This window comes from Oncorhynchus gorbuscha, linkage group LG05 (genome assembly GCF_021184085.1).
Source record: "Oncorhynchus gorbuscha isolate QuinsamMale2020 ecotype Even-year linkage group LG05, OgorEven_v1.0, whole genome shotgun sequence".
NCBI lineage: Eukaryota > Metazoa > Chordata > Actinopteri > Salmoniformes > Salmonidae > Oncorhynchus > Oncorhynchus gorbuscha.
Genome location: NC_060177.1, coordinates 81,874,034 through 81,896,114, shown reverse-complemented (window position 1 = coordinate 81,896,114; position 22,081 = coordinate 81,874,034). Strand labels below are relative to the sequence as shown.

The window sequence follows — 22,081 nt, the reverse complement described above, 5'->3', positions numbered from 1 at the left end:
CTGCTGAACAATTAATAAAATGGCCACCCGGACTATTTAAATGTACTGTTTATTATCTATGCATAGTCATTTTACCTCTACCTACATGTACAAAATAACCTGACTAACCTGTAACCCCGCACATTGACTTGTACCGGAACCCCCTGTATATAGCCTCGTTATTGTATTTACTAGTTCATTTAGTAAATGTTTTCTTAACTCGTTCTTGAGCTGTATTGTTGGTTAAGGGCTTGTAAGTAAGCATTTCATTTCATTCAATTTGATTTGATGCAGGTAGAGGTAAAAGTTACTAGGCGATCAGTATAGATAATAAACAGATGAGCATCAGCCTATGTGAAGACTGTGAAAGTGTGTATTTGTGTGAGTGTGTATGTGCATAGAGCCAGTGCAAGAGAGTCAGTTCAAATAAAAAGGGGGTCAATGCAAATTGTCAGGGTAGCCATTGGATTTTTGGGATCCTCATTGCCGGGTTCAACAGTTGAACTAAGCTCATAAGGCATTTATAAGTTATATTCTTAAAGAATCAATGGTTAGAAATGTATACATCCAAAAAAGGATATTGCAAAGAAGGATTTAAGACGTAAACTTAACTACAACTCCCACTATGCACAGGGCCAACACTACGTTGCCTGGGTTCAGAGGTCAATCGTTACCAACAAAATATGGTCTTCGGCTGGCTGCTTGACTCTTGAAGGAAAGTAAACAAATATTTTTAGCGAAATAACGTCAGGAGACTGCTATTTCGTTGAATTACGACCAGTCTGTCTGAAAATGGTCTGAAAATTAAAAGTGCAGGCGTTTGCACTGTTGTCGCTGGTTTTCGAAGACGCCAGTTAGCGCGCTAACGTTAGCAAGCTAGCCGTAACATCAAGCCAACATCACTGGACTGGTAGCTGTCAAGCTACACGCCAAGGCTACAGCTATGTTTGTGCAAGAAGAGAAGATATTCGCTGGAAAAATATTAAAAATCCATATTTGTACAATGGAGGGTACGGAGTGGTTGGAAGAAGTTACAGAGGATACCACTATTGAAAAACTCAAAGAGAAGTGCTTGAAACATGTATGTTTGTATGTTTATTTTCCTGCTTGCTCATTGGTGTTTGCCCGTGGTGAAATTGTAGCTGTTTGCAGGCCCAGTTGAAATTGTCAGTGGTTCCGTATTTATAGTAACTGGGTAGACACTGCTATTTATAATTTAGCAAGTTGGCTCGCAAGCTGTCTAGTCTCTAAACCTGCAAACTAGGCACAATGCCCACAATGTAATGCAGAAATAATTGTTACCTTTCGAAATGAGTCTGGCTATTGATGTAAGTCTAGCTAGCCTATACATGACTAATTACAAACTGCTTATGACACTAGCTAGTATTTTACCAGGGTAAAAGTACTGCTAATTGTTCCTGTCTGTGGGATAATGTTGAGGTTTGATTGTTTTTCAGTATGTACATGGAAGTATTGAAGACCCCAAAACACTCACACACCACAAACTTGTCCATGCTGCCACAGAGAGGATCCTCATGGAAACAAAAACGGTTTCAGATGAAAATTTAAAAGATAAAGGTAATCGTATGGAGGTCACAAAGTTGTCTCAATGTTTACATTTTCACCACAAACAGTTTGTGAGTGTTATTTGTTTATTTGGCTCCCTATTAGTTTTTTCAGAAGCAGCAGCTACTGTTCCTGAGGTCCACACAAAACATGACAAGCAACAAAACACTGATACACTGATAGACAAGGACAGTCACACAAAATTCAACGACAACGATATACAATCAATACAACAACAAATTATGCTAGGAAGTTACAGTGATTCCTTCGGTTTTAGATGTTCTTCTACTGATAAAGAAGAGACCACCGCCACCCCCTCCGAAAATGGCGGATATATCTGCAGAGGAAAAGGTAAAACTGATTTATTTACTCTCGTTTAATTGTATTGTTTTGTGGGTTATCTAACTCAGCGCTGAAACTAAATAGGCACCCTTCATCAGACTGAAATGTTTAATAGATTGCTGATATGGATAGAACCATGGACAAGTAATATAACAAACTTATTACATCTAACTATTTGTACTGTCTGGAATTATTGTCTGTGTGATTCCTCCCTGTCTGTCAGAAGAAGCAAGATAACAAGGCTCCAGATAAGGAAGCTATCCTGAAGGCCACCGCTGGCCTGTCCACCCGCCACACTGACCGCACTGTCACCCAGCACAACATCAGAGACGTATGTACAGTAGGATTGTACACTATTGTAAATAACCTGGCCGAATGCGTGGTTCAAAGCACTGGAGGAGTGTTCCACTGACTATTGTACTGAAATTAAACTAGTCCTGAATGTCATGGGTCTGCACAATAATCAGAGGCAGGTTAAAATGAGTGAAGTTTGTCGTATTAAGCCTGTTCTAAATTTCTGGTGCTAAGATTTTATGTTTGTAACCCTTTATTTAATTAGGAAATCCCATTGAGGTCAGAAGACCTCATTCCCACGGGAGACCTGGCAAGTTGATAATGCTCTCAATGTTATGACATGAACCTCAGTCCAAAAATTGAGTATTAATTATTGTTTATGTGTGCATGTGTGTACATTTTCCTTCAGTTTCAGACGGAACTTAGGAAAATCCTTGTCTCTCTCATTGAAGTGGCCCAGAAGCTTCTCGCATTGAATCCTGATGCTGTGGAGCTCTTCAAAAAGGCCAATGGTACAACATGCAGATGCTGTTACACTCCAAAAACATTAGCCTTAAAACTCGTTTTTCAACCAAGCCACAAATTTCTTGTGAACTAACTATAGTTTAGGAAAGTCGGTTAGGACATCTACTTTGTGCATGACACAATACATTTTTCCAGCAATTGTTTACATACACTAAGTTGACTGTGCCTTTTAAACAACTTGGAAAATTCCAGAAAATAATGTCATGGCTTTAGAAGCTTCTGATAGGCTAATTGACATCATTTGAGTTAATTGGAGGTGTACCTTTGGATGTATTTCAAGGCCTACCTTCAAACTCTGTGCCTCTTTGCTTGACATCATGGGAAAATCAAAAGAAATCAGCCAAGACCTCAGAAAAAAAACTGTAGACCTCCACAAGTCTGGTTCATTCTTGGGAGCCATTTCCAAACGCCTGAAGGTACTGCCTCCATCTGTACAAACAATAGTACGCCAGTATAAATACCATGGGAGCACGCAGCCGTCTTACCGCTCAGGAAGGAGACGCGTTCTGTCTCCTAGAGATGAATGTACTTTGGTGCGAGAAGTGCAAATCAATCCCAGAACAACAGCAAATGACCTTGTGAAGATGCTGGAGGAAACAGGTACAAAAGTATCTATATCCACAGTAAAAAACAGTCCAATATTTAGATAACCTGAAAGGCCGCTCAGCAAGGCCACTGCTCCAAAACCGGCATAAAAAAGCCAGACTATGGTTTGCAACTGCACATGGGGACAAAGATTGTGCTTTTTGGAGAATTGTCCTCTGGTCTGATTAAACAAAAATAGAACAGTTTGACCAACTGTTATGTTTGGAGGGAAAAGGGGGAGGCTTGCAAGCTGAAGTACACCATCCCAACCGTGAAGCACGGGGGTGGCAGCATCATGGGCATTAAAATGGAGTTGGTCCGCACCTTGCTGCTATAACAGTCTCCATGCTTCTGGCAAGGTTTTCCACTAGGTGTTGCAACATTGCTGCTGGGACTTGCTTCCATTCAGCCACGAGCGTTCGTGAGGTCAGGCACTGATGTTGGGCGGTTATGCCTGACTCGCATTCAGCGTTCCAATTCATCCCAAAGGTGTTTGATGCAGTTAAGGTCAGGGCTCTGTGCAGGCCAGTCAAGTTCTTCCACACTGATCTCAACAAACCATTTCTGTATGGACCTCATTTTGTGCACGGGGGCATTGTCATGCTTAAACAGGAAAGGGCCTTCCCCAAACTGTTGCCACAAAGTTGGGAGCACAGAATAGTCTAGAATGTCATTGTATGCTGTAGCGTTAAGATTTCCCTTCACTGGAACTAAGGGGCCTAGCCCAAAACTATGAAAAACAGCCCCAGACAATTATTCCTCCTCCACTAAACTTTACAGTTGGCACTATGCATCGAGGCAAGTAGCGTTCTCCTGGCATCCGCCAAACCCAGATTTCTCCGTCGAACTGCCAGATGGTGAAACGTGATTCCACTGCTCCAGAGTACAGTGGCGTACTCCACTCCAGCTGGCGGTTGGCATTGCGCATGATGATCTTAGGCTTGTGTGCGGTTGCTCGGCCATGAAATCACATTTCTTGAAGCTTCCTATGAACAGTTATTGTGCTGGCATTGCTTCCAGAGGCAGTTTGGAACTCTGTAGTGAGTGTTGCAACCGAGAACATGATTTTTACTCACTATGCGCTTCAGCAGTCTGCGGTCCTGTTCTGTGAGCTTGTGTGGCCTACCGCATCACGGCTGAGCCGTTGCTGCTCATAGATGTTTCCACTTCACAATAACAGCGCTTACAGTTGACCGGGGCAGCTTTAGCAGGGCAGAAATTTGAGGAACTGACTTGTTGGAAAGGTGGCATCCTATGACGGTGCCACGTTGAAAGTCACTGAGCTCTTCATTAAAGCCATTCTCCTGCCAATGTTTGTCAATGGAGATTGCATGGCTGTGTGCTCGACGTTATACACCTGTCAGCAACGGGTGTGGCTGAAATAGCCGAATCCACAAATTTTGAAGGGGTGTTCACATACTTCTGTATATAAAGAGTATATATTGTTACTTTTGAATGACACTAACTAAGGCTGAAACATTTGTCCCTCTACCTACCCCTAAATTAAATAAATACTCAAAAGAAACCTTGAATCTCCTTTTTGAGTACGGACCAGCTACAGAATTTTGGAATACTGACCAAGGCTGTTCATGAGTGACAACTGTATTATACTATTATTCCAGTTCACTAACAATGTGTGTCTGTGTGTGATTGTCAGCCATGCTGGATGAGGATGATGAGGACCGGGTGGATGAGACGGCCCTTCAACAGCTGACTGAGATGGGTTTCCCTGAGAGCAGAGCCATCAAAGCTCTCAGACTCAATCAGTGAGTCACAATCAATTATACTTAGCGGCAGCAGGAGTCAGACTCTACATCAAAATCGCTGACACAACGAGTGTATTCTTATGTCCATGCTACTGGTCAGTGGTCATATCAGTGAAGTGTATACAGAATCGCCAGTTGTTTGAATAACAACAAGAGAGCCATATCTGAACTGAAGAGTGTGAAACTACAGAAACAACAGTTTTAACCATGCCCCTCCTTCACTGCCTCCATCCTGCAGCATGTCGGTGACCCAGGCCATGGAGTGGCTGATTGAGCACGTAGATGACCCCACGGTGGACACCCCCCTGCCTGGCCAGGACACCCCAGGAGCAGTTGGGGCCACAGCTCCCCCCCTGGTCCATTCTATCTCTGCCTCCGCCTTCCGTCCCAGCCTCCTCCGCACCCTCTCCCAGACCAGCACAGACGACGCTGTCACTGGAGCCAGGCAGGATGAGCTCACTGAGATCTTCAAGAGAATCCGAAGGAAAAGAGAGTTCAGGCCCGACTCACGGGTGAGTGTCACTTTGGGTCCCAATGGCCTGGCCTGGGATGTACCAAGCTAACACTGATACATGTAGCTAGCTTACACAAAGTGTTTGTAATGTGATGCCGTTCAGTTATGGACTCGGTTGCTGAATGCTACCTGTGTTGTGATTATTGGACTCGTGGTGTGATAAGACTCTATTGATCATATTGTTACAAAAGCTTGTTAGAATGACATGTCTTGTGGAATGAAAGTATTGACTATATAAACTGTCAACTCACACATATGAATGAGTAGACTCTTTGCTGTCTAACTCTGCAGGCAGTCATTGCTTTAATGGAGATGGGTTTTGATGAGAAGGAGGTGGTCGATGCTCTGAGAGTCAACAACAACCAACAGGACGCTGCGGTAAGTTTAAAGGGATACTTCCCCATAGTCAGATGAACTCGTGGATACCATTTCTATGTCTGTCCAGTTTGAAGGAAGTTTCGAGAGCCAATGCTAACTACCTTTAGCGCAATGACTGGAAGTCTATAGGTATCTGCTAGCATGAAGTATATGACATTTAGGTCTTTCAGGAGCACTCTATCTTCTATCTATATGATGCGTTTGTCTTGTATTCAATGAGACATTCTAGATGCAGAATAAATTAATTTATACAAGAGAGGAAGGAATGATTTAACTGCTTTTCATGCCCTTTGGCCATGTTGTCATTGGGATAGAGACCTGATTCTCTATTGACCATCCTAGTTTCAGAGGAGTTGACTAACTGATCTAAACATCTTGTTGTCCCTCTGTGAGTAAGTGGTTGCTGATCGGTTAACGTGTTTGCAGAGTGAGTGGCTGCTGGGGGTCAGGACAGGAAGCCGTCTCCAGAGGACCTCGATAAGGGCATCGACACCAACAGTCCTCTGTTCCAGGCCATCCTGGAGAACCCCGTGGTCCAGCTGGGCCTCACCAACCCCAAAACACTGCTGGGTAGGAGCGACAGCTGTTACACACAAACACGGGGCTTTTTAATGTGTTAGCATTTGATTATGTTTTCTGTTGTGTGTACTGTAGGGTCACACAGCAGGTTAGTCTCTAAAACCCTTGTCTTTATGCAGCGTTTGAGGACATGTTGGAGAACCCTCTGAACAGCACCCAGTGGATGAACGACCCTGAGACTGGGCCTGTCATGCTGCAGATCTCCAGAATCTTCCAGACACTCAACCGCACGTAGACACTGCACAAACGTTGTGTGTGCGTTTTGTGTGTAGGCGTGTGCATTTGTATGTAGGCGTATGCATTTGTATGTAGGTGCGTGTGTGTGTGTGTGTGTGTGTGTGTGTGTGTGTGTGTGTGCACGGCTGTGACAAGTATTGTTTTTGCCTTGAAAAGTCAAAGCCGGAGAAGATGTGTAAATGTAAGAGTTCAGAAGATGGAGATGTGACAGATATATCTATTTATACCACAGAAAATAGAACAATGTTAACATGATTATAAGAATTATAAGAATTGTTTTTTACATTTTAATAAGAACAATTTATAGTTAAGACCTACATGATTTATTTAAAATTTATCCATGTACAAAAAAAAAATGACCATCAGGCATCAAAACAATGTTTACACTTTAAAATCAGCTTTTGTATGTTTTGCAATATTTAAATATCAATTACAGTTTCATTTGTTTACTTAAATCACTACATTTCATCAAAGGCGAATGACTTCAGGGCAAGCAGTCAAGTCCATATCATTTGGTTGAAGAGAGGGCTGCCTGTGAACATGCACCCTAACTGTTGTGTGTCGAGGGAACCAGGATTCAGTACTAGCCAGGGGTGTGTTCAAACGGTTGAAAGGTTCAGAATGTTGCAGAGTTTCCCGTGTGGCACCATCTGCAACATTCCCACAGGGTAACAGTATGGAAATGTATGCCCTCACTACTGTAAGTCCCTCTGGATAAGAGATTCTAATAAATGACTTAAATTTAGATAGAAATGTAACATATAGAACTGACATGGATTCTCTCTGACAAAGAAGAATGTATGTTCTAAATGATGTATTTTTATCTGAGTGTTTTGTTACTGTTCATCTTTCTGAATGATTAAGCCCCAGGTGATGTTAGAGGGCAACGGTTGTGCTTATCACCGTCAGTAGAGTTTAGAGGTACAGGGGTGTCTTAAGTAGGAAGCAAATGGATTAAAACGGGGAAGGGCCTATCTGAATTTGTCCAATAGAAATTCTTGTTTTCATTGTAAAATGTTTTACTACACTGGCACTAATGAAAGCACCCCAGTTAGATGTGGGTGGTCAGACACTTCACCTTTCACTCTGTTCAACTTTGGGAACCTGCTGTGAGTCACTACTCAAAGATGTGGAAAAGTAAAGGAGGACATTTTCTTTGTGCTTCTCCCAAATATTTATTTAACTGCTACTTTTTTGTTGCCTATTTTTAGAAAAGTATTATACGCTGTCTTTTTAGTGTCTGTGAAGTCAAGTCTGTGTAATAATGGTCTTTGGTCCTGCTTTATCTCGAGACCTATGTATAAATTCTCAATGTGCTCTGATTCTGCGCCTGTTCTCAATACTCTTACCACAGCTCACTTCAGCAGGCAAAATATTACTCCTGGAACTCCTGAGAAATACATTTTCTGCCAATGGGTGGTGTGGTTGGCCTGAGTGCCAGTCTGTTTGTGCCATCATGCCAACTCATTGTCTCAAACCATATTTGGCTTGACAATGAGTAATGGAACTGGCAAGAGCAACAACAGATCTGGGACCAGAATACAGTATGATAGGTTTCAGGGGAAATTGAGGCTTGATCCACAAACATCACATAAATGATTCAAAGGTTACTGTTTGAGTGATGCGAAGGTGTATATCATTCCTTCCTGCAATGAAGCAAACTAGGTATCAATATGTAAGCCGATGCATTGAAGAATTTTACATGCAGTGGTATACTGAGCTAAGTAAAACTGCTAGTCTAGTGGTGGGCCGTTGTACTTTTGAGAGCAAAGTAGATGTGAGCTGTTTAACCAAAACATGAACTTATTATTGACTGTGAGATGACTTGCCTTGTCACCAGACAGACCAGTTCAAACTATAATAATACAGTATCTTGTTGTGCAATAGCTAGAATCTATAGATGGACTTGAGTTTTGTAGACCTGTTAGAATACATATTTGATTGGAGTGTTAGGAATGTGTGAAATGCAATGGGTTAGTGGGGCTGTATGTTTATTCTATATCCTTTGACAGTCATTTATAATAACAGTAAGTGACTTCCCAGAAACACTAGTACTGCTTTTGTTACATATGATTCAATATGACTGATTTATGGGGCTCTAGTGTGCTTCCCAAATGCACCACTTTCCCTAAATAGTGCACTGGTATTGACCAGAGCCCTATGGGTCCTAGTTAAAAGTAGTGCACTATTGGGGATTACGGTGCCATTTGGGACAAAGACTTTGTTTTCATTGTGAATTGAATCTAAAAGAAGAACATGAAGGATGCATGGTGTGTTTTGCCAAGCTTTGAGTGTTTTATTCAATATTTGAATTGTAGTGTTGATGTGACTTTGCTCAGGGAGGCTGTTTTTTTCTAGCTATGCCACCATGAGGCAAATCTCTACTCCTGTTGTGCAACAATTTGACTTAAGGCTTTAACTGATCCATGATAACCTGGCTTATTGAACAGAGCGTCACTAAGTATGGTTTGGTAAAATGCAATATTTGACAATTATTTAAATGTTTTTTTAATGGAGAAGTATTTGCTTGAATTGTGTGTTTATTTATATTTTAGCCAAAATAGTTACTTGCTCTTATTAATATTACATTTTAGAGAATCTGAAATTTGCACTTCAAGTTATTGAATTACAATTCTTTACAAAATAGATCTATACACATTTTCAGAAAATACGTTTTTCACTAGCAGGTCACGGATCTGTCGAGCAATGTAGCATTTTTGAATGTTCAAAGCATTTGTATAGATGGAGGGGGAGAAGACGACATTGGCTGCCTTTCTGTATACAGGTCTAGGATGCTGTGGCAAAGTTTTCTATCATGACTAGTGTTATTTGTTATAACAACATGGCCCGTTTTTGTTTTTTCATAGTAAGCCAATATCAAATCATGTATTTCCCAACTGCAGAGACTGAAAGGTAGAAGACTCTAAGTACAAACTTCAACCATCAGGAGCTGAAAGGCTAGATTGGTCTTTGATCAGTGCTTAATAAGGGGTATTTTAGTGTGTGAGAGTCATCTTGGCAGTTGGATTGTTTTTACTGGGTTTCCATACTATACTGTCCGGTATTAACAACCTATGCAATATACTCTCTCATTCTGTTAAACCGACTAGCCTCGCCCTCGGGGCTACTGTCATTCAAATCACAATTACATTAAAAGCATTTCTGTTGCTGTTTTCTTTTGAATCCTGTGCTTTGTTTACCTGAAATGGGGGGAACTTTTAATCTCCCTTAGATAGTGTGGACCTGTTAACGAGAGAGAGAAAGTATCATAGGTGCTCAATGCATTTCATACCGAGGAGACTGTTTCACATCTATAAAAAAAACAATCTATAGCCTGGATGCCATTCTGTTCTAGCATTAGCCAGCCCAGACTATGCTGTAGGTTATCTAATGTTGAAACATATTGACATTTTTACTATGGCACCACTAATAGCATTTATTAAGCAAAAATCTGACATCACTGGCCTGTGCTACTTAATGTGTCTTCACTAAAGCAGTGTTCTCACCAGACAGTTCTGTTGATGAGGGAACAACACTGACACCTGACAGTTCTGTTGATTAGGGAACAACAGTGACACCTGACAGTTCTGTTGATGAGGGAACAACACTGACACCTGACAGTTCTGTTGATTAGGGAACAACAGTGACACCTGACAGTTCTGTTGATTAGGGAACAACAGTGACACCTGACAGTTCTGTTGATTAGGGAACAACAGTGACACCTGACAGTTCTGTTGATTAGGGAACAACAGTGACACCTGACAGTTCTGTTGATTAGGGAACAACAGTGACACCTGACAGTTCTGTTGATTAGGGAACAACAGTGACACCTGACAGTTCTGTTGATTAGGGAACAACAGTGACACCTGACAGTTCTGTTGATTAGGGAACAACACTGACACCTGACAGTTCTGTTGATTAGGGAACAACACTGACATCTGACAGTTCTGTTGATTAGGGAATAACACTGACACCTGACAGTTCTGTTGATTAGGGAACAACACTGACACCTGACAGTTCTGTTGATTAGGGAACAACACTGACACCTGACAGTTCTGTTGATTAGGGAACAACACTGACACCTGACAGTTCTGTTGATTAAGTAAAAGCACTCACTGTTCTGTTGTCTTTTCTATTAGGTAACTGCATTGGCACCTGATTGTTCTGTTGTCTGTTGATTGGATAACAGCACTGACACCTGACAAGTAGCACAGGTACTTGGTATATGGTATTTGTCTGGTCATTCATTTACTCCTCTCAGTTTGCCAAACTCTTGTCTTGCAGTTGGTCCCAATATGCTCCCTACCCCTACGCCCTTGGTACTAACCAGTACGTGGATCTGACCTTAGCATGTTTTCTAATACTTAAGGAGTAGGCAATATGGTGGAACTCCACCACTACTACACTGGTTATGCTTATCCAGACCGTTTCAGATCTGCAAGCATCAAAGGTTAGGGCAATCAGCAGTTGCTGCATCCATTTTTGGACTTAGAAGTTGATATGTACCCATTAATTCTTGAATAATATAATTCATAAATGCCTCATGACCTTAGATAAACTGTCATACCCCATCAGAACCAAAATATAAGCTTGTTTTACACCAGTATTTGTAAACAATGAACATTTAAACAAACACTATATAGCCTCAAAATGTTGTTAAAACTCTAATTTTGATATCATGTATGATCAGTCCTTACAGTTCTCCAGCCCCATCCCTTTGATCCCTCAGCTTTTACCTGAACCAGTGGTGAGGAGGCCACTTTTTGTGTCTACTGCTGATTGCAGCTTTAAGGCTAAGTTCAATGAATGTGGCCTTAAGATGCTTTTGGGAAACCGGGACCTGATCTAGTTTCTCACTCCGTGTCATATTCATGTGAATTTGTTCACTTCTCACCTGTGGAAAATGTGAAAAGCTTTGTAACATCACTTCTCAAATGTAGTACCAATTAAACGCTTTTGAATTTAACTGATGCGAGAGAGGTCAAATTTTGTGTTTCATTGTCTTCTGAAATACAACAGCATCTTTACAGTTCCTTTCCATCCTGTCAAGGAAGTAGGCTACCTGAGTCAATTTCGGATAGATGCTACTGTTCCATAAGGTGGTGTGACCTTGTTTGTTGGACTGGGTGGCTTGAGGCTTGAACAGCCTAGCAGTTAGTGTCTGAGTGAATCAGAGACTACTTACTTTACAATCCTGCCCACCAGTTCACGTGTGACTCACTCTCAGAAAGCACCACGAGAAGACACTATTGGTCAATGGTTCAGCATTATACAACACAGGGCTCATGTTGACAAAGAAAAAGTTAGAACATATTTTCCCCACCACGTTTCATGCGTTTTGGTTTGAAGGTACCAGCAAGACCAATACAGTGTGTTTATTGTCTCTGTGTTGCTGGAGAGACGGTGCTGCTGAGGGTTGAGCTACAAAGCAAAGGAGGCTGTGCTGCTGGAGAGACGGTGCTGCTGAGGGCTGTGTTGCTGGAGAGACGGTGCTCCCGAGGGTTGAGCTACACCGCAAAGGAGGGGGTGCTGCTGGAGAGACGGTGCTGCTGAGGGTTGAGCTACAAAGCAAAGGAGGCTGTGCTGCTGGAGAGACGGTGCTGCTGAGGGCTGTGCTGCTGGAGAGACTGTGCTGCTGAGGGTTGAGCTACACCGCGAAGGAGGGGGTGCTGTGCTGCTGGAGAGACTGTGCTGCTGAGGGTTGAGCTACACCGCGAAGGAGGGGGTGCTGCTGGAGAGACGGTGCTGCTGAGGGTTGAGCTACACCGCGAAGGAGGGTGTGCTGTGTAGCTGGAGAGACGGTGTTGATGAGGGTTCAGCTACATCACTAAGGAGGGTGTGCTGTGCTGCTGTGGAGCCAATCAGCTGGGCGGTGGAGAATGAGAGATGTTGCCTGTGATTCTTGGAGAAGATACACTCACCTTTTGGCCCGACAGTCTAGGGGGGATGGTAATGAGACCCGTAACATAACTCAGGCAAATTATAATAGTGACAAAGTAAAAGTGTGAACGAAATAACCAGGACAGGGGGGGGGGCAGGAAAAGGGGCTGAGCTGGACCCAAGGAAAGAAACAATAAGTACTCAAAAACACCCCTAAGCTAGACTAGACTACTTTAACAACAGCTAACTAACCAAAAATACAGTGGGTGGTCCACCCAGTTCTAACTAGTGTATTTAGCAAAGTTTACCTACGGGTAGTGTATGCCCATGGGCGACTTGTCTTGGTTTCCCCTTTTCCCACCAGCAAACAAACAAACACCATACAAACAAACACCATAACCAAAACCTCCTGTCCCTCCCATCCCTCCTGTCCCTTCTGTCCCTCCCATCCCCCCTGTCCCTCCCATCCCTCCTGTCCCTCGCACCCCTCCTGTCCCTCCCATCCCTCCTGTCCTTCCCGTCTCTCCTGTCCCTTCTGTCCCTCACACCCCTTCTGTCCCTCCCATCCCTCGTGTCTCTCCTATCCCTCCTGTCCCTCCCATCCCTCCTGTCCCTTCTGTCCCTCCTGTCCCTCCCATCCCTCCTGTCCCTTCTGTCCCTCCCATCCCTCCTGTCCCTTCTGTTCCTCCCATCCCTCCTGTCCCTCCCGTCCCTTCCACTGTCCTTCCTGCACCTGGTGTTTCATCCGGGCAGGGTCATGTTTTCAAACTGTTTGCCAAACACTTTACTATCATCAGCCAATCAGAATTGCTGCAGTGATGATACTGTAACTACTGTAGCTGCATTTCTCCAGTGCCATGACCAGCTAATCTGTTTTTATCAGTCTGGTTTCTATTTTTCCTAAAAAGTTCTCTAATCTGATTATTATTGCTGGTGTCATGGTGATTGAACATGTGGTATCCAACCCCAGGGTTTCTCCCTCCCCATATTAACTGATACCTGATCCTGGTGCAGAATACACAGGGTTTCTCCCTCCCCATATTAACTGATACCTGATCCTGGTGCAGAATACACAGGGTTTCTCCCTCCCCATATTAACTGATACCTGATCCTGGTGCAGAATACACAGGGTTTCTCCCTCCCCATATTAACTGATACCTGATCCTGGTGCAGAATACACAGGGTTTCTCCCTCCCCATATTAACTGATACCTGATCCTGGTGCAGAATACACAGGGTTTCTCCCTCCCCATATTAACTGATACCTGATCCTGGTGCAGAATACACAGGGTTTCTCCCTCCCCATATTAACTGATACCTGATCCTGGTGCAGAATACACAGGGTTTCTCCCTCCCCATATTAACTGATACCTGATCCTGGTGCAGAATACACAGGGTTTCTCCCTCCCCATATTAACTGATACCTGATCCTGGTGCAGAATACACAGGGTTTCTCCCTCCCCATATTAACTGATACCTGATCCTGGTGCAGAATACACAGGGTTTTCTCCCTCCCCATATTAACTGATACCTGATCCTGGTGCAGAATACACAGGGTTTCTCCCTCCCCATATTAACTGATACCTGATCCTGGTGCAGAATACACAGGGTTTCTCCCTCCCCATATTAACTGATACCTGATCCTGGTGCAGAATACACAGGGTTTCTCCCTCCCCATATTAACTGATACCTGATCCTGGTGCAGAATACACAGGGTTTCTCCCTCCCCATATTAACTGATACCTGATCCTGGTGCAGAATACACAGGGTTTCTACCTCCCTATATTAACTGATACCTGATCCTGGTGCAGAATACACAGGGTTTCTCCCTCCCTATATTAACTGATACCTGATCCTGGTGCAGAATACACAGGGTTTCTCCCTCCCCATATTAACTGATACCTGATCCTGGTGCAGAATACACAGGGTTTCTCCCTCCCCATATTAACTGATACCTGATCCTGGTGCAGAATACACAGGGTTTCTCCCTCCCCATATTAACTGATACCTGATCCTGGTGCAGAATACACAGGGTTTCTCCCTCCCCATATTAACTGATACCTGATCCTGGTGCAGAATACACAGGGTTTCTCCCTCCCCATATTAACTGATACCTGATCCTGGTGCAGAATACACAGGGTTTCTCCCTCCCCATATTAACTGATACCTGATCCTGGTGCAGAATACACAGGGTTTCTCCCTCCCTATATTAACTGATACCTGATCCTGGTGCAGAATACACAGGGTTTCTCCCTCCCCATATTAACTGATACCTGATCCTGGTACAGAATACACAGGGTTTCTCCCTCCCCATATTAACTGATACCTGATCCTGGTGCAGAATACACAGGGTTTCTCCCTCCCCATATTAACTGATACCTGATCCTGGTGCAGAATACACAGGGTTTCTCCCTCCCCATATTAACTGATACCTGATCCTGGTACAGAATACACAGGGTTTCTCCCTCCCCATATTAACTGATACCTGATCCTGGTGCAGAATACACAGGGTTTCTCCCTCCCTATATTAACTGATACCTGATCCTGGTACAGAATACACAGGGTTTCTCCCTCCCCATATTAACTGATACCTGATCCTGGTGCAGAATACACAGGGTTTCTCCCTCCCCATATTAACTGATACCTGATCCTGGTACAGAATACACAAGGTTTCTCCCTCCCCATATTAACTGATACCTGATCCTGGTACAGAATACACAGGGTTTCTCCCTCCCCATATTAACTGATACCTGATCCTGGTACAGAATACACAGGGTTTCTCCCTCCCCATATTAACTGATACCATTCAATTAAATAATTTAATAAGATACAAGTAAACGTTTTGTTTAGTATATTATGCTGAGTGCCAGGTCTCTCTCAATTCAGAGACATCAGTATCAAGTCCCTCTGTCCGTCTGATTTTCATCACATCATCTTGCAAGTCTCTATGTGCTGGCTCCATACATGTTTCTGTGAACACATACACACACAGCCGTTGTTCTATTACCAATGGCAGTTAGGATAGGTAATATCTGACACACAAACAGCTACTATGTTGAATTTTGAACAGGTCAGGTAAAACTTACCCAATTATGGTGTCCCCATCAGACGACCGAGGCTGGCATCTGGGGAAAACCTCTACAGTCCTCTCTCAATCTGTAGAAATAGACAGAGTTGAGGCAGAGGTCAACAATGACTCATGGATAAAGTCTATGGTAATGTTGAATGGAGGGGGTCGCTACACCAGACGCTGGAGGCTGGTGGGAGGAGCTATAAGAGAACAGGCTCATTGTAATGGCTGGAATGGCATAAATGGAACGGAGTCAAACATGGGTTCCATATATTTGATGTGTTTGATACCGTTCCAATTATTCCATTACAGTCATTGCAATGAGCTCCTCCTCCTATATCTCCCCCCACCAGCCTATTCACTACACCACTGAGATGTTCCAGGAGGCAAAGAGAGCGATTGAAGAAGAGATGCGGAGAGAGAACAAAGAGAAGAGATGCAGAGGGATGGAAGAACTGAAGGCAATGTTTGAAGGAGAGTGACAACCTGAGGGAAAACAATGAAAAATTGCCTAAAAAGAAACTGCTTTGTTAAGAGCAGGTGTTGGAGCAGACATGGTTCCTGCATGTGGAGCTGCTACACCATATGTGAACTGATTGCCCCCCATCTATCTTCAGAGCTTGTGCTGCTAGGTGACCTAAACTGGCACATGCTTTTAACACCCCAGCCATCCTACAATCTAAGCTTGATGCCCTCAATCTCACACAAATTAATAAGTGAACCTACCAGGTACCTCCCCAAAGCCTTAAACACAGGCACCCTCATAGATATCATCCTAACCAACTTGCCCTCTAAACACACCTCTGCTGTCTTCAACAAATATCTCAGAGATCACTGCCTCATTGCCTGCATCCGTAATGGGTCAGCGGTCAAACGACCTCCACTCATCACTGTCAAATGCTCTCTGAAACACTTCAGCGAGCAGGCCTTTCTAATCGACCTGGCCAGGGTATCCTGGAAGGATATTGATCTCATCCCGTCAGTAGAGGATGCCTGGTTATTTTTTTAAATGCCTTCCTAACCATCTTAAATAAGCATGCCCCATTCTAGAAATTTAGAAGCAGGAACAGATATAGCCCTTGGTTCTCCCCAGACCTGACTGCCCTTAACCAACACAAAACATCCTATGGCGTTCTGTATTAGCATCGAACAGCCCCCGTGATATGCAGCTGTTCAGGGAAGCTAGAAACCATTATACACAGGCAGTTAGAAAAGCAAAGGCTAGCTTTTTCAAGCAGAAATTTGCTTCCTGCAACACTAACTCAAAAAAGTTATGGGACACTGTAATGTCCATGGAGAATAAAAACACCTCCTCCCAGCTGCCCACTGCACTGAAGATAGGAAACACTGTCACCACTGATAAATCCACTATAATTGAGAATTTCAATAAGCATTTTTCTACGGCTGGCCATGCTTTCCACCTGGCTACTCCTACCCCAGTCAACAGCACTGCACCCCCTACAGCAACTTGCCCAAGCCTTCCCCATTTCTCCTTCTCCCAAATCCAGTCAGCTGATGTTCTGAGAGAGCTGTAAAATCTGGACCCCTACAAATCAGCCGGGCTAGACAATCTGGACCCTTTCTTTCTAAAATTATCTGCCAAAATTGTTGCCATCCCAATTACTAGCCTGTTCAACCTCTCTTTCGTGTCATCTGAGATTCTCAAAGATTGGAAAGCAGCTGCGGTCATCCCCCTCTTCAAAGGGGGGGACACTCTTGACCCAAACTGCTATAGACCTATATCTATTCTACCCTGCCTTTCTAAGGTCTTCGAAAGCCAAGTCAACAAACAGATTACCAACCATTTAGAATCTCACCATACCTTCTCTGCTATGCAATCTGGTTTCAGAGCTGGTCATGGGTGCACCTCAGCCACGCTCAAGGTCCTAAACGATATCTTAACCGCCATCAATAAGAAACATTACTGTGCAGCCGTATTCATTGATCTGGCCAAGGCTTTCGACTCACCACATCCTCATCGGCAGACTCGACAGCCTTGGTTTCTCAAATGATTGCCTCACCTGGTTCACTAACTACTACTCTGATAGAGTTCAGTGTGTCAAATCGGAGGGTCTGCTGTCCGGACCTCTGGCAGTCTCTATGGGGGTGCCACAGGGTACAAATGTTGGACCGACTCTCTTCTCTGTATACATCAATGATGTCGCTCTTGCTGCTGGTGAGTCTCTGATCCACCTCTACGCAGACGACACCATTCTGTATACTTCTGGCCCTTCTTTGGACACTGTGTTAACAACCCTTCAGGCAATCTTCAATGCTATACAACTCTCCCTCCGTGGCCTCCAATTGCTCTTAAATACAAGTAAAACTAAATGCATGCTCTTCAACCGATCGCTGCCTGCACCTGCCCGCCTGTCCAACATCACTACCCTGGACGGCTCTGACTTAGAATACGTGGACAACTACAAATACCTAGGTGTCTGTTTAGACTGTAAACCCACATCAAACATCTCCAATCCAAAGTTAAATCTAGAATTGGCTTCCTATTTCGCAACAAAGCATCCTTCACCTCTGCTGCCAAACATACCCTTGTAAAACTGACCATCCTACCAATCCTCGACTTCGGCGATGCCATTTACAAAATAGTCTCCAATACCCTACTCAACAAATTGGATGCAATCTATCACAGTGCAATCCGTTTTGTCATCAAAGCCCCATAAACTACCCACTATTGCGACCTGTACACTCTCATTGGCTGGCCCTCGCTTCATACTCGTCGCCAAACCCACTGGCTCCATGTCATCTACAAGACCCTGCTAGGTAAAGTCCTCCCTTATCTCAGCTCGCTGGTCACCATAGCATCACCCACCTGTAGCACGCGCTCCAACAGGTATATCTCTCTGGTCACCCCCAAAACCAATTCTTTCTTTGGCCGCCTCTCCTTCCAGTTCTCTGCTGCCAATGACTGTAACGAACTACAAAAATCTCTGAAACTGGAAACACTTATCTCCCTCACTAGCTGTAAGCACCAACTGTCAGAGCAGCTCACAGATTACTGCACCTGTATCTATCAGCCTGTCTGTTCCAGTTAAACATCATCCAAGTATAAGAAATTGCATTAAGATTCTATTATGACATATTTCATGTATCTTCAATATGGGGATGATGTCTATTGAATTTATTCAAGGGATGTGGGCTAATACAGATTGTTGTTCTTGTTGTTTTGGTGCAATGGGCATTGCTAAGCTTTCAGATAGCTATGGGGTTGGTTGTTCTGTTTATATTGTCTGCTGTTCAATAAAGTTTCATGAGATCCATGCAGATTATGTTCTATGTTCATTATGTCAACGCACAACTTCTTTTCAAAGTATTTTGTTGCTTTGGCCTATCATGCAACAGGAGCCATGATTGGAGGAAAAGTAGCAGAGATTTTTCACTTCTGGTTGCAGTTCTAGGATAGGATAAGTAATCCTTCTCACCCCCCCCCCTTTAAGATTTAGATGCACTATTGTAAAGTGACTGTTCCACTGGATGTCATAAGGTGAATGCACCAATTTGTAAGTCGCTCTGGATAAGAGCGTCTGCTAAATGACTTAAATGTAATGTAAATGTAGTTCTCCATGGTATCCACTAGATGGTACCAAACCATGTGATAAGAGGTCTTCTTTTTGCTGTACACTGTGGGTTAACTATTGTAAAGTGACTGTTCCACTGGATGTCATAAGGTGAATGCACCAATTTGTAAGTCGCTCTGGATAAGAGCGTCTGCTAAATGACTTAAATGTAATGTAAATGTTAACTTCCGTAGCTCAGTTGGTAGAGCATGGCGCTTGTAACGCCAATCCCCGGGACGTAGATTGTATGCACACATGAAATGATAAGCGTCTGCTAAATGGCATATATTATTATTATTATTATATTATTATATTATATATTAACTATGGGGTTAGTGCCATCCAGTGGAGGCTGGTGGGAAGAGCTATAGGATGATAGGTTCATTGTAATGGCTGGAATGGAGTATATGGAACGGTATCAAACAGATGGAAACCACGTTTGACTCCGAGCCATTGATTCCATTCTAGCTGTGAAAGAGAAACGGAATGGGGATACCTAGTCAGTTGTCCAACTGAATGTATTCAACTGAAATGGGGGGGGGGCACAGTGGGTTACCTTCATTGCTCAGGGGCTTGTCAGCTCTGGGATTCGATTCAGTAACGTTCTAATTCCATTCCAGCCATTATTATGAGCCCGTACTCCTATAGCTCATCCCACCAGCCTCCTCTAGTATCATCGTAGCACCTCAGGGTTAGAGGGGAGAGACGAAGAGGACTTGTCTGACCAACATCCCATTGACAGCCCGACTAGCCAAAATCTATAACTGACCATTACCTTAACCCTCATCTAATTTGAACCAATTTGAAAAATGAAATATCGGTTTGCAGGTCAGCCACGTCATCTTTGTTTTCCCCAGGTTAGAGAGCTGTCACCATACCTCTATCCTGAATGATGATTTCACACAGGATCTAAATAAAAATCTTACAAACTTGAAGCAATATACAATGGATTGAGATGTGATGTCATATAGGGTTGTAAGCCTAAACTATCATTCAATTGGAATGTTGATTGCTCAAGGAAAACAGGAATTGGAGACGGCCAGGTCAAACTTTATGGAAACTATGTCAGATCATATTTCTTCCTTCCTCCTCCTCAGAAACTTCCATTTCAAGTCAAAGGGTCAAATGTCACTTTGAAATACCAGAATGTAAATGAATGCTTTCTTGTCATGAAATGATTCATAGGGAGTTTTGTTTATTATAAGTGTGTGACTCGGCCATGATGTTATTACTCAATCAACCTCATTGTGTGCCTTCACTGATCTCTCCCTGTGGGAATCAGCATACCTTTGTAATTTCATGTAAAAAGCGATTGTGTACGTGCTATTATCACTGTCCTGGGCAATGTCCTAAATGGGACCATTCCATTCCACACCCTATTTAGTTCACTCTATGGCTCTGGTCAAATGTAATGTGCTATATAGGCAGGGATGGGTAGTAACGGATTACATGTAACAGGGATGATGTTTTTTACATTTTATTATGTGTAATTGGATTACAGTTACATTCTTAAAAACAGCTGATTACATTATGGATTACTTCATCTAATATCAATATCAACTTTGCAACTACTTACTACTTTATAGCTATTTTGCAACTACTTAGCATGTTAGCTAATCCTCCCCACAACAATTGCAATTGGTAACATATTATACGAATTGTAATTCTTACCATGCAGTATCATGCGAAATGGATGATGGACATCCACATATATAAAATATGAAATGTAACATATCATACTATTTGGCGTGACCCAGATTTACATTTACTATGTTACGTCTACCCCTGAGTCCAGGCTGGCAGTTCGGTTCCTCTCGGTCTCCTTTAATCAGTGGCAAAATAAGCGCACAAGCTCCTAAACCCCTACCCTGCACACTGTCCATTTACGTCTCCTCCTTTCGTATAGAAAAAAATGCAACTGGTATGGATAGGCTACAGTATTTCCATGTTGGTGCCCATCACTACTGATATTCATCAAATCCATGGACAGCTTTAGGGTGCTGCATGTTCCAAGGGATGGGCCTGAGCATGCTGCTGTACAGAACATAGAATAGTCTTACATTATATCCCTCCTTATAATGTGCTGAAAATAAACAAATCTGTGCAGCTACTTTACAATCTGTAACATGGTGTTCAAGTCTACTTTTAAAGAAGACAATGCCGAGGTTCATTTTATTGAGAAATAAATTTGAGAACAAAAGAAAACTAAATATTAAAATAGGTTTAAAGAATGTATAAAATATTCAGTTCCATCCAAAGTAATTCAATTAAGTTAGTCATTTAGAGTAATCCAACGGATGACGTTACTGACCACTTTGTGTCATGAAGTTGTAATCAGCACGGATAACAAAATGTCAAGCAATCCGCCCAACTCAGTTTACAGTGTATTTGGAAAGTTTTCAGACCCCTTCCCTTTTCCCACATTTTGTTACGTTACAGCCTTATTCTAAAATGTATTAAATCAATCAATCTACACACAATGCCCCATAATGACCAAGCGAAATCAGTTGTAATTATTATTTTGTTTGCAAATGTTTTAAAATAAAAAACATAATATACCTTATTTACATAAATATTTTGACCGTTTGCTATGAGACTCGAAATAGAGCTTAGATGCATCTTGTTTCCATTGATCATCCTTGAGATGTTTCTGCAACTTGATTGGAGTCCACCTGTGGTAAATTCAATTGATTGGTCATGATTTGGAAATGCACACACCTGCCTTTATAAGGTCCCAACCTTGACAGTGCGTGTCAGAGCAAAAACCAAGCTATGAGGTCAAAGGAATTGTCTGT

The 22,081-nt window shown here is 42.9% G+C and overlaps 1 protein-coding gene across 1 annotated transcript; it reads left to right on the top strand.

The window, feature by feature from the left end:
• The first annotated feature begins 619 nt into the window (after nt 1-619).
• On the top strand, nt 620-9,938 carry LOC124036571 (ubiquitin-associated domain-containing protein 1-like). The gene is given in 11 exon segments (XM_046351295.1): nt 620-1,060; nt 1,437-1,557; nt 1,823-1,896; nt 2,111-2,218; nt 2,591-2,693; nt 4,949-5,057; nt 5,296-5,569; nt 5,863-5,949; nt 6,376-6,396; nt 6,399-6,519; nt 6,648-9,938. Coding segments are annotated over 11 exon segments (1,272 nt in total). The 5' UTR covers nt 620-922; the 3' UTR covers nt 6,764-9,938.
• The last annotated feature ends 12,143 nt before the right edge of the window (nt 9,939-22,081 follow it).